The 16,937-nt window shown below is 44.8% G+C and overlaps 1 protein-coding gene across 6 annotated transcripts in view; it reads left to right on the forward strand.

The window, feature by feature from the left end:
* NPR3 (natriuretic peptide receptor 3) overlaps positions 1-16,937 on the forward strand; it is a 161,391-nt gene that overhangs the window by 70,130 nt on the left and 74,324 nt on the right. For 2 of the 6 annotated variants that reach the window (XM_030926963.1, XM_010378009.2), the window contains exon 1: positions 9,913-10,331. The exons of 2 other annotated variants lie outside the window; for them this stretch is intronic. In XM_030926963.1, the coding sequence (XP_030782823.1) occupies positions 10,211-10,331 (121 nt within the window). In that variant the 5' untranslated portion in view covers positions 9,913-10,210. Of the gene's footprint in view, positions 1-9,912; positions 10,332-10,752; positions 12,069-16,937 lie in introns of those variants that run through there. 2 more of the 6 variants (XM_010378007.2, XM_010378008.2) reach the window with 1 other exon arrangement.

The following is a 16,937-nucleotide window of genomic DNA, read 5'->3' on the forward strand; positions in this document are numbered from 1 at the left end:
GGTGGTTTGCTGCACCTATCAAATCAACCCATCATCTAGGTTTTAAGCCCCGCGTGCATTAGCTATTTGTCCTAATGCTGTCCCTCCACTCATCCCCTAACCCCCTGACTGGTTCCAGTGTGTGCTGTTCCCCTCCCTGTGTCCATGTGTTCTTATTGTTCAACTCCCACTTATCAGTGAGAACATGCGGTGTTTGCAAAAACTCTGCACTTTAACCTCATCCTCCTGCTTTTTAACTTTTTGTCATTTGTATTTATATTTTCTTGTATTGTGTATGTCTTGAAAAGTTCTTGTAGTTATTATTTTTGATTAGTTTATGTTGTTGTCATTCTACTCAATTTATGAGTAGTTTACACACCACAATTACAATGTTATAATATTCTGTGCTTTTCTGTGTACCTACTATTACACAGTAATAGTGAGTTTTGTACCTTCAGATGGTTTCTTATTACTCATTAATGTCCTTTTCTTTCAGATTGAATCACTCCTTTGAGCATTTCTTGTAGGACAGGTCTGGCATAGATGAAATCCTTAGCTTTTGTACTTCTGGGAAAATCTTTAATTTTCTTTCATGTTTGAAGAGTATTTTCACCAGATATACTATTCTAGTTTAAAAGTTTTTTCCTTCAGCACTTTAAATATGTTGTGCCACTCTCTCTCCTGGCCTGTAAGGTTCCTACTGAGAAGTTTGCTGCCAGATGTATTGAAGCTCCATTGCATGTTATTCGTTTCTTTTTCTCTTGCTGCTTTTAGGATCCTTTCTTTATCTTTGACCATTAGGAGTTTCATAATTAAATGTCTCAAGTTCTTTTTTGGGTTAAATCTGCTTGGTGTTCTATAACCTTCTTATACTCGAATATTGATATCTTTTTCTAGGTTTGGAAAGTTCTCTGTTATCCCTTTGAATAAACTTTCTGCCGCATCACTCTCTCTACCTCCTCTTTAAGGCCAGTTACTCTTGAATTTGCCCCTCTAAGGCTATTTTCTAGATCTGGTAGATGTGCTTCATTGTTTTCTTTTAAATTATTTTTTCTTTTTAAAATTATACTTTAAGTTCTAGGGTACATGTGCACAACATGCGAGTTTGTTACATAGGTATACATGTGCCATGTTGGTTTGCTGCACCCATCAAGTCATCATTTATATTAGGTATTTCTCCTAATGCTGTTCCCTCCCCCAGCCCCCCACCTCCCAACAGGCCCCAGTGTGTGATGTTCCTCGCCCTGTGTCCATGTGTTCTCATTGTTCAGTTCCCACATATGAGTGAGAACATGTTGTGTTTGGTTTTCTGTCCTTGTGATAGGTTGCTGAGAATGATGCTTTCCAGCTTCATCCATGTCCCTGCTAAAGACATGAACTCATCCTTTTTTATGGCTGTATAGCATTCCATGGTGTATATGTGCCACATTTTCTTAATCTAGTCTATCACTGATGGACATTTGGGTTGGTTCCAAGTCTTTGCTATTGTTAATAGTGCCGCAATAAACATACGTGTGCATGTGTCTTTATAGCAGCATGATTTATAATCCTTTGGGTATATACCCAGTAATGGGATGGCTGGGTCAAATGGTATTTCTAGTTCTATATCCCTGAGGAATTGCCACACTGTCTTCCACAATGGTTGAACTAATTTACACTCCCACCAACAGTGTAAAAGTGTTCCTATTTCTCCACATCCTCTCCAGCATCTATTTCCTGACTTTTTAATGATTGCCATTCTAACTGGCGTGAGATGATATCTCATTGTGGTTTTGATTTGCATTTGTCTGATGGTCAGTGATGATGAGCATTTTTTCATGTGTCTACTGGCTGTTTTTTTAAAATTATTTTTTCTTTTGTTTCCTCTGACTATGTGTTTTCAAATATCCTGTCCTCATGTTCACTAATTATTTCTTCTGCATGATCACTTCTGCTATTAAGAGATTCTGATGCATTTTTGAGTAGGTCAGTTGCATTTTCAACTCCAGAATTTCTCCTTGATTCTTTTAAATTATTTCAATCTCTTTGTTGAATTTATCTTATAGGACTGTGAATTCCTTCCCTGTGTTATCTTGGATTTCATTGAGCTTCCTCAAAACAGCTATTTTGAATTCTCTGTTTGAATGATCACATATCTTTGTCTCCCCAGGACTGATCCTTGTTGCCTTATTTAGTTCATTTGGTGAGGTCATGTTTTCCTAGATGATCTTGATACTTGTGGGTGTTTGTCAGTGTTTGGGCATTGAAAAGTTAGGTTTCTATTGTAGTCTTTGCAGTCTGGGCTTGTTTATAGACATCCTTCCTGGGAAGGCTTTCCAGGTATTCAAAGGGACTTGGGTATGGTAATCTAAGTTTTCGGTCACTGCCTCTGTATCTGCATTAGGGGGTATCCCAAGCTCAGTCACGCTGTGGCTTTTGCAGACTTACAGAGGTACTGCCTTGGTGGTCTTGGATGAGATATGAAAGAGTACTCTGGATTACCAGGCAGAGACTCTTCTCTTCCATTTATTTTCTGCCAAACACATGGAGTCTCTCTCTCTCTGTGCTGAGCTGCCTGAAGCTGGGGAGGGCTGACATAAGTACCCCTGTGGTGGCCACCACCACTGGGACTGTGCTGGGTCAGACCTGAAGCCAGCACAGCAGTGGGTATTGCCCAAGGTCTGTAGTAACCACTGCCTTGTTACCAGTTAGGTTCACTCAAGGCCCTAGGGCTCCACAATTAGCAGGTGGAAAAGCCAGCTAGGCTTGTGTTCTTCTCTTCAGGATGGTGAGCTCCCCCTGTCCCCAGGTGGATTCAGAGATGCTATCCAGGAGCCAGAGCCTAAAGTTGGAAACCTTAGGATCTACCTGGTGCTCTAGTCTACAGCGGCTGAGCTGGTACCTAAGCCACATGACAAATTCTGTGCCACTATTCCCTTCCCTTTCCATAAGCAAAGGAATCTCTCTCTGTGGTCATCACTACTTCAGGATTATGATGAGTGACTTCCTGGCTACTGCTGATGTTCACTCATGGCCCAAGGACTCTTCAGTTAGCTTGTCATAAATGCTGCCAGGCCTGGAAGTCTCCCTTCAGGGCACTGGGCTCCCCTCTGGCCCAGGAAATGTCCATAAATGCCATCCAATGGCATCTTGGGGTCTCCATTTCCAAGAGCCAAGGCCTGGAATTGGGGACTCCAAAAGCCCGTTTAGTGTTCTATGCCACTGTGGCCGAGTTGGTAGTTAAGCTGGTACTTAAGGAGACAAAGTCCCCTTTATTATTCCCTTTCCTTTTCTCAAGCAGAAGGAGTGTCCCCCAATAGCCACCATGGCTGGGAATGTGCTGGGTCACACCTAAAGCCAGCATAGCCCTGGGTTTCACCAAAGGCCCACAGCAAATACTTCCTGGCTATTACTGCTGACTATTCAGGGCCCAAAGGCTCTTTAGTCTGCAGGCGATGAATCCATTTCTTCTCCTCAAGTGGAAGGAAGGAGTCTCTCATGGAGCTGCAAGCTGCACTGCCTGGGGCTGGGAGACAGTGGGGTGCAAGCACTGCTTTGGCCACCCTGGCTGGTGTCTCTCTAGGTCATGTGCCCCCCATGTCCACAGGCTCCACGCCTAGCACAGCACCAGGACTTGCCCACAAATTGCAATCCCTGTGGCCTAGACTGCCTTTCAAGTCTATCTAGAACCCAGAGCACTTTAGCCCACAGTGGCAAGGCTTGTTGTATCTCAGGTTCCAACCACTAGGATGGATGATTCCCCTCTGGTTAGGGCTAGTGTAAATGCTCCCTCCATAGGCACTGGCTGAGTTCTGCTCAGTGTTACTTTCTGCTGTTAAAGGGCAGCACTGAGTCCCAGTGCAAAGTCCCACAGTCACTGCACTCTGTCTCTCAAGTGCACAGATTCTGTCTCCACACCACGTGGCTGCTGCTGGGGGATGGGGGAATGGGGAAGGGTAGCATTGGCAATTCAAGGCTGTCTTTCCTACCCTTTTTAGTACCCATTTCAGTGATATGAAATGAAAATCAGGTACTGTGATTTATCATCTGGTTTTTGGTTCTTATGAAGTGTTCTTTTGGTTCTGTGTGTGTGTGTGTGTGTGTGTGTAGTTGTTCAATTTGGTGTTTCTGTGGGGAGGACAACTGATGGAGCTTCTATTTAGCCAGCTTGCTCTGTCTCCCAATTGATATCTCTATTTTAGAAGTGAGAAAATTGAGAAAGTGAAGGTTAAACAGGTTAGGTGATAATGCATAGACATGTTTATGAGGCTTCTAAATGCATGATCTTAACACAGTATACTACCCTAGAGACTGGATCCCAACCCAGACATATTTTCCTGCAAATGGAAATACAGTTTGGTGTGATCACAAATCTGAGCAATGTTATGGAAACTGAGATGGGAGAGGAGATCATTTCTGAGGCTATTACAAGAGAGTAAGACCCAGTGGCTCTGCAACGTGCACTGGCATTTGCACATGGCCCAGTGCCCATTTCCTGCACTCCCAAGCCAGTGCAGGAAAGTTTTCTAAAATTTGATTTTATATATTTGTGTGCTTTCTCAAATCCTTTTTGGAAGAAGGCAGCGTACAACTGAATAAGTTCATTAAATATAGTCAGTATTGGTATGCATGAAGTTGAAGTGCATATAAGGGGTCTTCAAAAAGTTTGTGGAATATGTGCATTATGAAAAAACTATGCATAGATTTCAAAATTATTTTTTAACAAACATATACTAACTTTTTATGACATGTCTTAATAGGATTCAATTTGAGGCACTATCAGAGCAAAATGAATTATGCTGAAATTGAAGCAAGGAGAAACATTAAATTTACAGTGAAGCTTGGGCTGAAAAATGGTGAAGTAATTGGTGCTTTACAAAAAGCTTGTGGGGACAATGCCTTAAGGAAATCAGAAGTGTATAAATAGATAACTCATTGTGAGAAGGGACAAGATGATGTTGATAATGAAGCCCACAGTGGCAGACCATACACATCAAGTTTTGAGAAAAAACAAACCAGCCAACCTTGTTCATGTCTGTATTAGTCCATTCTCACACTGCTATAAAGAAATACCTGAGATTGGGTAATTTATATTCAAAAAAGAGGTTTAATTGGTTCAGAGTTCTGCAGGCTGTACAGGAAGCAAGATGATGGCCGTCTGCTCAGCTTCTGGGGAGACCTCAGGAAACTTACAATCACGGCAGAAGGCAAAGGGGAAGGAGGCATGTCTTACATGGCTGGAGCAGGAGGAGGAGGGATGGGGAGGGGGAGATGCTACACACTTTTAAACAATTAGATTTTATGAGAACTCTATCACCATGGCAGCACCAAGGGGGATGAGAAACTGCCCCCATGACCCAATCACCTCCCACCAAGCCCCTTTTAAATATTGGGGATTACAATTCAACATGAGATTTGGGCAAGGACACAGATCCAAACCACATCAATGAGGAAGACCAGCGATTAACAGCAGAAACAATAATCGACACCATAGATACCTCAATTGGTTCAGCTTACACATTTCCGATGGAAAAATTAAAGTTCAGCAAATATTCCAGTCCATGGGTGCCAAAACTGTTGCAGCCAGATTAGTTGAAGACAAAAGCAGAACTTTCAATGGAAATTTTAAACAAATGAAAGATCCCAAAGTGTTTATTTGGAGAACTGTCCCTGCCAAATCTCATGCTGAATTGTAATCCTCACTGTCAGTGCCAGGGCCTGGTGGGAGATGTTTGGGTCATGGGGAGTATTCCTCATGACTTGGTGCTGTTCTTGGCAATAGTAAGTGAATTCTCATGAGATCTGGTTGTTTAAGTGTGTGGCACCTCCCTGCCAGCCCTGCACTCTCTCTCAGCATGTGAGGTGCCTACTCCCCATTCACCTTCTGCCATTCTTGTAAGCTTGCCGAGGTCCTCATTGGAAGCTGAGAAGATTCTGGTGCCATGCTTCTTGTACATCCTGCAGAATCATGAGCCAATTAAACATGTTTTCTTTATAAATTACTCAGTCTCAGTTATTTCCTTATGTCAATGCAAGAATGGCCCCTGTGTTGTCATTTCAACACAGGGGATGAAACACTGCTTTACCAACATGATCCTGAAGACAAACACAATGAAAGCAGTAGCTGCCAAGAGGTGGAAGTGGTCAAGAGCCAAGGTTATGGCAACGGTTTCTTGGAATGCTTAAGGCATTTTGCTTGTTGACTTTCTGGAGGATCAAAGAATGATTATTTTTATTTATTATGAAAGTGTTTTGACAAAGTTAGGTAAAACTTTGCAAAGAAATGTCTGGGAAACTTCACCAGAGACTTCTTCCCCACCACAACAATACTCCTCATTCCTCTCATCAAACAAAGGTGATTCTGTGAGAGTTTTGATGGGAAATCATTAGGTATCTACCTCACAGTCCTGATTTGGCTTCTGACTTCTCTTTGTTTCCTGATCTTAAATAAATCTGTAAAGGGCACTCATTGTTTTTTTTTTTTTTTCCAGTTAATAAAGATTACATTGACATGGTTAAGTTTCCAGGACCCTTGGTTTTTTAGGGATAAACTACATGGTTGACATCACCACTCAGAAGAGTGTCTTGAACTTGATGAATCTTATGTTAAGAAATAAAGTTCATATTTTAAATTTTTATCTTTTAATTCCATTTTACATGAACTTTTTGAAGTCCCCTCATACATTTGTTTTTGTGAATATAATAAGCTACATAAAGTAACTTGTCTATAAATCAATGATATGAGAATTCTTCATGTAGCTTGCAAATCTCATGCCAGTATTCAGGTTAAATCACAGACTATACATTTTTCAGAAGTTTTTCTAAATGTCACTTTGCCTCAGAACATCTTCAAAGAAGTGAAAAAAAGATTGTAGTTGATAGAAATCTAAGAGGATTATAATAGAGAAACAACTGTGTGTTTTCAAAAGAACCCCTTAAGGTCACATTTAGCTGCAGCTTCTGATGAAATTGAATCATAAATTTAATTAGAAAAAATATAAAATTAATATTATTTATAGTGCTGGAAAATTAAAATAATAGATTTGTATAATAGAAGAAAAAGGGTAAGTTAATGAAGTTCCTGCCAAGGAAAGTGAGAACCCAGAGGCAAAGTTTTACTTTAATTTTTTGGCATCCATTGATTTTTTTTCCCCACTTCTTGAATAGTTCCCTCTAAAACAGCAACTGTATGTAAAGAATGAAATCTCAACACTCATTATAGAAATGTTCTTGAATTATTTGTAATGTTCTTTCATCTTTTCTGCCTCTAGGGGGGAGTGTGTTTTCAACAATTCTGGCCTCAGAAGGTATTTTATTGTGGGCCACAGGCTTCACAGGGGTATTCTTGAGTACAGCTTTAGGACTGGCTCAACAAGGGAGAAAAGGCCCTTTGAAAATCTAGATAGGTTCTTACTTTAGAGGTTGCAGCCAGGATGCCAAGGGAGAAGAGTTGCAGAGACTGTTATGGTTAGTGGAGAAAACTTACTTCTGATAGAATTTCTAATACACTTCAAAGAATCACATGTTAGTTTCCCTATATTAATGCTGTCATTCCTGGTAGTGAGAAATAACATATAGACAGTAATTTCATTTCGTAGAGCTGAAAAACGAACCGTTGAATACTTTATAGAAAACTTGCCACCTTATTGTAGTAGCTTTAAAAAAAACAAACAAACAAACAAAAAAACCCAAAACAACAAAACATGGTTTGTGGATCTTAAGTAAAACATTTCTAAACCTCATAAAAAGTCTATTAGTTTTGGAAATATCCTGTTTAGGGCTAACATCGTCTTTCTTTCAAATGGCTAATTTTCTTTCATTTTGCAGCATTTTCCAATAACTTCCCTTTGGTTTCATTCAACAACTGAAGCCAGAAAGGAAGCACCTAGTAAAAAGGTTACCACTCGTTTGAACGTTAAAAAAAATACTTATTTTTTCCCCATTTCAGTGTTTTACAGAATTGAAAGAAATAATATTTTAAAATTGAGTCAAAGAAATGAGTTATTTCTATTTTTTCCTTTTTTTTTCTTTTGGTTCATTTTTGTGACTAAAGTGCTGTAAAAATTCTACTATAAAACATTATTTTTGGGTTTATTGTGCTGTATTAGCCTCAAAACTTAGCTATATATATAAAAAATTGATATAAAGAATGTTATTACTTAGAGTAGGAATTAACTTTGTTCCTAACACTTTTACATGATGTAACTGGTGGTCCATGGTTTGTTTTGAATCCAATCCAATTTAAAAATATTCTCAGGGGATGAAGAGGTATTTAAGTATAAAATGTATACTGTTTGGGCCTTAATTCATCTAGAGAGTAAGGGGTGTCAGGCTGGGTGATTTAAGTCTTCTGGCCTGAAGATTTAGAACTGCATATTTACACAGACTTTCAGTTGGTTGCAAAAATTCTAATTTGATGAAAAGTAAACAAACCCATAACACTGAAATCCATACACTTACATTACTTGGTGGGTCCTCCTATAATCTTGTGACACTTTTCATTTGAAAAGGTTTTTAAAAAATCTTAATTGTTGCTCCTTGGAATTCGTAAGGGGTGTTTTGAGCCTCAGCAAAAGCATAACACTGGCATTTTTTTTTATTCGTTCCGCTGCATGGTTTGGGGTCTCTTCCCTTCCGCAGCTTGGTCTTGTTGGTGCTCTTAAGTGTGACAAACTGCAAGTGGAGAGCTCTTGTCCAAAAGCTGCGGAGAGGCTACGGGCACTCACCCTAACTTAGGCGCACTGCCCTGCTGTTGAACTGCGGGCGAGGTTGGGTTGCATCTGGGATGGGACAGGCGTTCACACTGGTGCCACTGAAACCCCAGACTCTCCGCATAAACCCACACCACACACAGCAGAATCATATCGCCATTGGCTGGTGTTCCCCAGACACAGGGCATACCTCGGAGTAACAGGAAACCCTGGTTCCTTGATGTCTCCTGGCAACCAGTTTTGAAATCCATTAAGAGCCTTGGAATTCATGATTTAGCTCCTGTTTTGTTGTTGTTGTTCTTTTTTTTTTTTTTTTAAATCTATGCTGCCATAAACGCCTGCCGTTCTGCAAATTCAGGAAAGATTTAATTGCTGTGAAGCACTAAATCTCATTTTCCAGTGTGTGTGGATTACCTGTTTGTGGAATTAAATTTTATATAGATGTCTCTTTTGCTCCTGGTTAGTGGCGCTAATTAAATAAATGGAAATTCTCGCAGGAATTAGAAGCTCCTACTTAACAGTGAAGATTTCAGGATCACAGTGCATAATCTCAAACCTAAATGACCCAGAAGCTGAAACATTACCCATAATCACATTGACGTTTCCAGAAAGAGTGATGAGAGTGCTGTTAAGGGCGGCGAGCGCTGACGCCAGAAGTTGCCATATCTCCAGAAACCCCAGTTTGCCTTTTTACCCTTCGCAAGTGAGAACCAGAGCGCGTTAAGGCCTCCGAGTGAAAAACGCAGCGTTTGGGACTGCCGCACCGGGGTTGAGTCGGGTGCAAGTTTCTGCCGACAGAGGGCGTTGGTCTGAGACTAAAAGAAATTTGTGGACACTGACGCCTAGTTAAATGAAAGACCATTTTAACACATTTTCAATGTATTTAAATGTGCGGGACTTAATTGTCAGAATTCTTCCTCCTAGTGTAGCACGTTCACATTGCAAAAGACTTGCAGAAGAAGGTCCAGTTCGGTTTTGACCTGCCCAGCCGCACGGCGGACTCCCGCGATGCTCCTCTGGTCACGGACCTCTTCAGAGCCGCTTCCCTCCGGTCTCCACTGCTGTTGTGGCTGTGGCCAGTGATAGGACTGGGTCTCCGAGGCAGGACCTTTCTTGGCGTCGCGGAACCCCGGCACAGTGCCTGGAGCGCTCCAGATGAGGAGCGGTCGGATCTTTGAGCGCTCAGGTTGGAGGGGAGCGTGTGTCGTACACGGGGGACCTACCGGGAACGTTTTGGGAAAAGCAGTCCCTTTATTTAGGTACCTGGTTTAGCAAACAAAGCCCGAGGACGCTTTGGGGATGCTTTCCAAGCTTTGTGACACCTCCAGAAGTTGAACTGTTCGCTCGCCTTTGGGAGCAACAAGTTTCACTTTCCTGCTCTCAGTGAGCTGACGGAGGGTCCATGAGCTGGGACACTGTGACCCCGGCACCGCTGCGATTCCAGCGCGAACCTGCGTGGCCCAGCGGGAGGGGGCTGGCGCGGGGCTGAGGAAGGCGGGGTGTGGGTGACGCCCGGGCCAGCCGGGCACACCAGGTCCGCGATGGAGCCATCTGCACTGGGACCTTGGTGCTTGTTCCCTGACCTTGCGCCGAGGGACCAGGAAGGTCAGGTGCTCGCCCAGCGTCGGTGCGTCGGGAGGGAATGTGGCCGGAACCAGAAAGGTGAGAGCAAGCGGCACCTAAGGATTATCGCACGGAAACCACAATTTCTAGAACCACCCGTTTCCCCCAGTCCTGTTGTTGTTGTTGTTTTCTTTTTTTTGCACGGTTTGTGTGTGTACGTGTGCGTGCGCGCGCGCATTTCTCTACTTTAAAGCACATTTCCTTTTTTAAAGCCAGGGGCTGGAGCTGGCAAGGGAGAGGCGGGGATCGCAGAGGCACGCGGCGTGGTGGGGGCTCCTGCCCGTGCAGACGTGGGCGATTTCAGCTTTAAGGAAAAGGCCGAGGGCCGGCGGGGAGTGGTGGTTAGGGACAGGGGCGCGATGTGTAGGGAAGGGGTGCGGGGAGGAGCCCTGATGTAAGAATGTTAATGAGAGACTCCCCCAGCCCAGCCCCACTTCTTCCCACCCCTACCCACCCCACCCGCTGGAAATACAAGCCCGGCCTCGGCGCGCCATGTGTGGTAACACGCTCAGCCGAAGCCACGCTATTTAAACGCGGGCTATGGATCCAGGAACCGGCGCGAATCAATGAGATCAAACGCGAGGGAGATGCGTCGTCAATTACAAACACTTGGACAAGTCTAACTTTTTTTTTCTTTTACAAAAACGCTTTCAAAAGCAACCTTAGCAACGCCCAAATAAGAAGCCACCTCTAAGCAAAATAGTATATGTATAAAGGGAGGGCGAATATAAACAAATATATATATGTATATTACAGACGCACAGGTTTACACCCGGTAAACTTTTTCTTTTTTCTTTTTTTTCTTTTTTTAAGAAAAACTAGTGACATTGCAAAGAAGGACGCTTCCTCTCTATCTTTTGGCGCATTAGTGAAGGGGGTATTCTATTTCGTTAAAGCGCCCAAGGGGGCGCAGGGACCTTGGAGAGAAGAGTAGGGAGGAAAGAGGAAGGGTGGGTGGGGGGCAGAGGGCGAGTCGGCGGCGAGGGCCAGCGCTTTCTTGAGGCACGATGCCGTCTCTGCTGGTGCTCACTTTCTCCCCGTGCGTCCTTCTCGGCTGGGCGTTGCTGGCAGGCGGCACTGGTGGCAGTGGCGTTGGCGGCGGCGGCGGGGGCGCGGGCATAGGCGGCGGACGCCGGGAGAGAGAGGCGCTGCCGCCGCAGAAGATCGAGGTGCTGGTGTTACTGCCCCAGGATGACTCGTACTTATTTTCACTGACCCGAGTGCGGCCGGCCATCGAGTACGCTCTGCGCAGCGTGGAGGGCAACGGGACCGGGAAGCGGCTTCTGCCGCCGGGCACTCGCTTCCAGGTGGCTTACGAGGACTCGGACTGTGGGAACCGTGCGCTCTTCAGCTTGGTAGACCGCGTGGCGGCGGCGCGGGGCACCAAACCTGACCTTATCCTGGGGCCAGTGTGCGAGTATGCAGCAGCGCCAGTGGCCCGGCTTGCATCGCACTGGGACCTGCCCATGCTGTCGGCCGGGGCGCTGGCGGCCGGTTTCCAGCACAAGGACTCTGAGTACTCTCACCTCACGCGCGTGGCGCCCGCCTACGCCAAGATGGGCGAAATGATGCTCGCCCTGTTCCGCCACCACCACTGGAGCCGCGCTGCGCTGGTCTACAGCGACGACAAGCTGGAGCGGAACTGCTTCTTCACCCTCGAGGGGGTCCACGAGGTCTTCCAGGAGGAGGGTTTGCACACGTCCATCTACAGTTTCGACGAGACCAAAGACTTGGATCTGGAAGATATCGTGCGCAATATCCAGGCCAGTGAGAGAGGTGAGCAGGGTGCGTCCCGGACCCCGGGCCCTAACCCAACCGCTCTCCGCGGCTCTCCCTGCACACCCCTCCACTCTGCAGACCCCACTCCCCCTTGCGGCGCTGAGGGCGGGTACGCGCGGGCACTCGTTCAGGTATGCGCTGTGTGGCTGCGACGACCTTTGACGACCGCCCATCGTGGTCGAGGGGTGTACATAGAGGGTCCCAGGGAGGTGAAGGGGTTGGAGGGGAGGGCGTCTGAGCCCGCAGTTCCTGCGTGCCCAGGTCCAACAGGTGCTGTCAAACCACTTGGGTGCTTTTTCTTCCCGGTTTCCACTTTGCCAGCAGTGGGCTGGCGATTAGGGGGCGTACTCCCAGCGACTGGTTCCATCTACGGTCTGAAGCATCCGAGACGGAAAGAACTTGTTCCTCAGTCCTTTGTCGGCTTGCGCCCCGACTTAGTGCGAAAGCGTCCGCGGACTTCTCGCAGCCAGGCGTCACCGCTTGGCTGGCCTGCTCTCGGGGTTTCCCTGACTGTTGTTTCCACAGACCCCAGGTTTCTTTTAAAGGCTTGTTGAACCACTCTTCTCATTCCTTTCATTTCCTTTCCAGCCCCTTATAAACGAGCTTCTGTGGTTTCCACCAAAAATGCCCCTGTGTGTCTGAATTCTGGCTGCACTCACTTCCCCCGGCGTGTTCTGCAACGCAGTCTCGAATGCGCCCAGAGCTAAGCTTTGCGGGAGTACCTTTAGAAGAAACGGGCGCTGAATCTTCTTTCCACCTGTCCTCCAAGTTTTCTCCATGAGTCTTTGGGTGTTGGAATAAAACCCAAACTGAACAAAGAGCTCGAGGCTAAGGATGGTGGCTATGGCTGCGGGGAGCGGGTGGATGCGGACGTGTAATCGCCAGTGTGGCCCATTTTACTGTAGGGTAGAATCTGAGGGAAGGCGGGCTGAGATCCCAGCATAGCGGCGATCCCTCCTCCCTCCAGTCAGGGATTAGGAGCACAGCGATGAGGGAATACGGTCTCTGCTCCCCCTCGGCGCTCACGCGCCTGGAATGTGAGTGGTGCAATCCCGGCAAAGCTCCCCGAGACCCCAGTGCCACGCGGATGAGACCGAAGGGGAGCGGAGCCTGAGCCAGGCGCAGGGCGCCTCCACAACTTGGCATGGCCGGACACCTGGGCGTTGGTCGTAGGGGGCAGCGTAACCTGAGGCCCAGGGCCCCAGGAACAGGTGAGAGTGAACAGAGAAGCCATCAATATTGGCGCTGCAGTCACCGCCTTGCCATCTTGGCCACCTGGGACTCACCCTTTAGAGCAAAGAGGCGAGAGGTGTTTGACAGTAGGAATGCCTGGCCAAGTTTTGAGCTCTCGAACTCCAGGCTGTCTGTGCCGAGTCTCTGCCAGCCAAGCAGGCGGGGCGCGGGCTTTGCCGATTATGAAAAAGGGCACGTGTGTCCAACGGCTGCGGGCTTGCCACGCCTCGGCAAAGAACCCACATCTAAGCTCCCAACTCGCAGTCGCCGGGCTACTGCAGCCTCCATGGGGGAGTCTGCGACCCGGGCTGCTATGGTTCCCGGAACCTCTTCTTTAGTTCTTGGCTTTCGAGAGCTAGGAGCTAAAAGTCAGAGACTTCTCAAGGTGGGCTGGGGCTTGGGGTGTGTCCCCCTACGGGCGAGATCCGCGGTTTGCTGACTTGTCCGTAATGCCACTACCCTGTAGGTCCCAATGTCGGCGGCTGCCCCGGCGCACGTGGCCTGGGATACAAAACCAAGGGCGTGCGTGAGCCCAGAGGAGGACACATCGCTGCCCGGGCCCCTCAGCCTCACAGTAGTGGCTGAGGCCTGGGACTGGGCGGACAGCAGTGCCCTGGTGGGCCTGGGGACTGGTGCGCCCCGGGCTTCAGAGGACTAGGGCTGCAGTTGGCTGCTGGCAATTATTTTTTAATTCCAAAAGCCTTATAGACGTTCCGAAGTCTCTTTGCTTTTTTTTTTTTCTCCAAGTTTGCATTGAGTGGTGAAAGTTTTCTTAACTGACCTGTGTATTTTACAAGTGATAAGGTTAGTATTTTACAATTCTTACTCTAAAAAATATTTCCAACAGTGACCTGGTAGATATTTAGAAATAGGAAACACAACAGTTTCTCCTCTAATCGTCCTCGCCCTTCCACCCTGAAATTCCTTACACTCAAGAGAGAAAGTTGCCTAATAACAAAGCTCTCTTAGGGGACCTTTTACGAACACATTGAAGTAACACAGTTACTTTACCATAAGAAGTTAATGTATTAAATAGGGCTTCGGTATATGGTTGCAGTGAAGTTTGTGGCTCAGTCACCGACTGGGGGATCTTGGACTGCTATGAAACCTCTGTACCTCAAGCTCCTTAGGTGAAGTGGGGGTAGTCAGAGCACCCACGTCTTTGGGAAACTGGGAGGGTTTAGAGGAGCTAACCCAGGAATGCGTGGGAGCAGTGCCAGACGAATACAAAGTGCTCAATTAATGTGCGGTTTCATTGTAGTTATTATTTTATATATGATGATGATCACCTTTACCCCAAGGGTGAGGCCATGCCATGGGAAAGAACCCTGGACTGAGATGCAGATGCTCTGGATTTGGCTGGTTTCCTTATGTGAATTTTCTTCTCTGTGAAGCAATGTGTGGGGTGAGAATCAGGCCTCTTCAAACTGATATTCTCACCCAAGTGTGAAAATGCAGCTGACAGTATTTTTGCTTTTGAAAATTCCCTATTAAGCATTATGAATTAAAGTAGAGAGAGTTCCTCCCTCTTTTGGTGAGAACACTGACGTTACTTTTTTTTTGGACTTAAGTTTCTCTTTAAAACCAAATCACAAATGTTTGAACAAGTAAAACACTGACCATGCCAGCATCTCAAATAATAATGCGACTAAAATTTCCCATGGCGTACTATAGAAAGAAAAACGAAGGGACATCAATTATTCCTTCATTTTAAGGATTTACCATCTAAGTCAATAATTTAAAATCTTTTTTTTCCTGTCATGTCTTTTGCTAATACCACTAAAATAAACAGACCTGAACATATATTATTTTAAAAAACAATTATCCTTATTTAAAATGGATTTCCTTATACTGCCGGCTACTGCCCTGAGTATTCCACACACTTAACAATAAATTTAGTTTTAAAAAGACAGGCTTAGAAATAATTTTTTCAAGCAATAAAAGCCAGTAGTTGTTTTGTCGATGCACTTTATATGGTGCAGAACTAGAAGTATCCTAACGCAAATGTTGTTATGTGAAGAACTGTAGTTGTATCCTTTTAGTTATTAGTATGTCATTAATCTGGGCCTGCATAATGACTGTATAACATTATACAGTCGGTAGAGATAGAGATAACAGTATTTAATCCACACGAGAGCATTTATTTTTAGAATTAGTCTGGGGTAAATGACCGAGTGGTCAGTCAGCAGCATTTTTAAGGAAAGAACCCATGATAAGTGTAAAATAACTAACACAGCAGGGGAAATAAGGAGCTTTGTAGGCTGCAGTGTGGAAATTCTAAAGGCCTTTGGAGTAGATGGAGCTTTATGAACAACAGAAATAAAGATTCAATCTCCATTTTGCAAACAATATCCATTGCTATGCAGAGTAGAAACAACCAGAGGGAAACCTTTTTTGAAAAAAATTAGATTTACTTTTTACCAAAGTTTAGTTCTACAGCTATAGAAAGTGAGAAAACTACACAAGGTTTATGAGGAAAAAAAGGTTCCTGTCTCCTACTCTCCATTTTGCACTCTCAATTCTTGTTAGCTGTTCCTGTAGGTATTGGCCTTCATATCTCTTAATAACATGCTACTTTTTTTTCAGTTTTAGGTCTTATCTCTTGGAATCCTAGTGGAAGAAAATTCTCTTCTTGATCATTCTATTGCCTGTTAACCACACATGCAAGCTTTCTTTCCAGTCATCTTTCCAATATGGTTGTGTCAAAATTTTTCTCAGTAGGCTGAGGCAGGAGGATTGCTTGAGTCCAAGAGTATGAGGCTATGGATTGCACTATTTGAATAGCCACTGCATTCCAGCCTGGGCAATGTAGCTAGACCCCATCTCTTACACAATCTTTTTAGTTAGCCCAGTATTCAGTATAAACATTATCATTACTTTCTAAATGATAGTTAAGGTTAAGTCACATAGGCTCCTGTGTTGACATTTCCTTTTCTCCCCTAGTTATTTTCCTTGGAGTTAAAAAAGTCCATTTTTGTTTATTTGCTTAATTTCCTATGGATTTATAATTAAGTAATCTTCTAATTCTTTATTTTAAATCTCTTGAGTTTTTTTTTTTTTAAATTATGCTACTTTAAGTTCTAGGGTACATGTGCACAATGCGCAGGTTTGATACATAGGTATACATGTGCCGTGTTGGTTTGCTTCACCCATCAAGTCATCATTTGCATCAGGAATTTCTCCTAATGCTATCCCTCCCCCAGCCCCCCACCCCCCAACAAGATAAGGCCCTGGTGTGTGATGTTCCCCACCCTGTGTCCAAGTGATCTCATTGTTCAATTCCCACCTATGAGTGAGAATATGTTGTGTTTGGTTTTCTGTCCTTGTGATAGTTTGCTGAGAATGATGGTTTCCAGCTTCATCCATTTCTCTGGAAAGGACATGAACTCAGCCTTTTTTGTGGCTGCATAGTATTCCGTGGTGTATATGTGCCACATTTTCTTAATCCAGTCTATCATTGATGGACATTTGGGTTGGTTCCAAGTCTTTGCTATTGTGAATAGTGTTGAAATAAACATACGTGTGCATGTGTCTTTATCCAGCATGATTTATAATCCTTTGGGTATATACCCAGTAATGGGATTGCTGGGTCAAATGGTAATTCTAGTTCTAGATCCTTGAGGAATCACCACA

This window comes from Rhinopithecus roxellana, chromosome 3, assembly GCF_007565055.1.
Source record: "Rhinopithecus roxellana isolate Shanxi Qingling chromosome 3, ASM756505v1, whole genome shotgun sequence".
NCBI lineage: Eukaryota > Metazoa > Chordata > Mammalia > Primates > Cercopithecidae > Rhinopithecus > Rhinopithecus roxellana.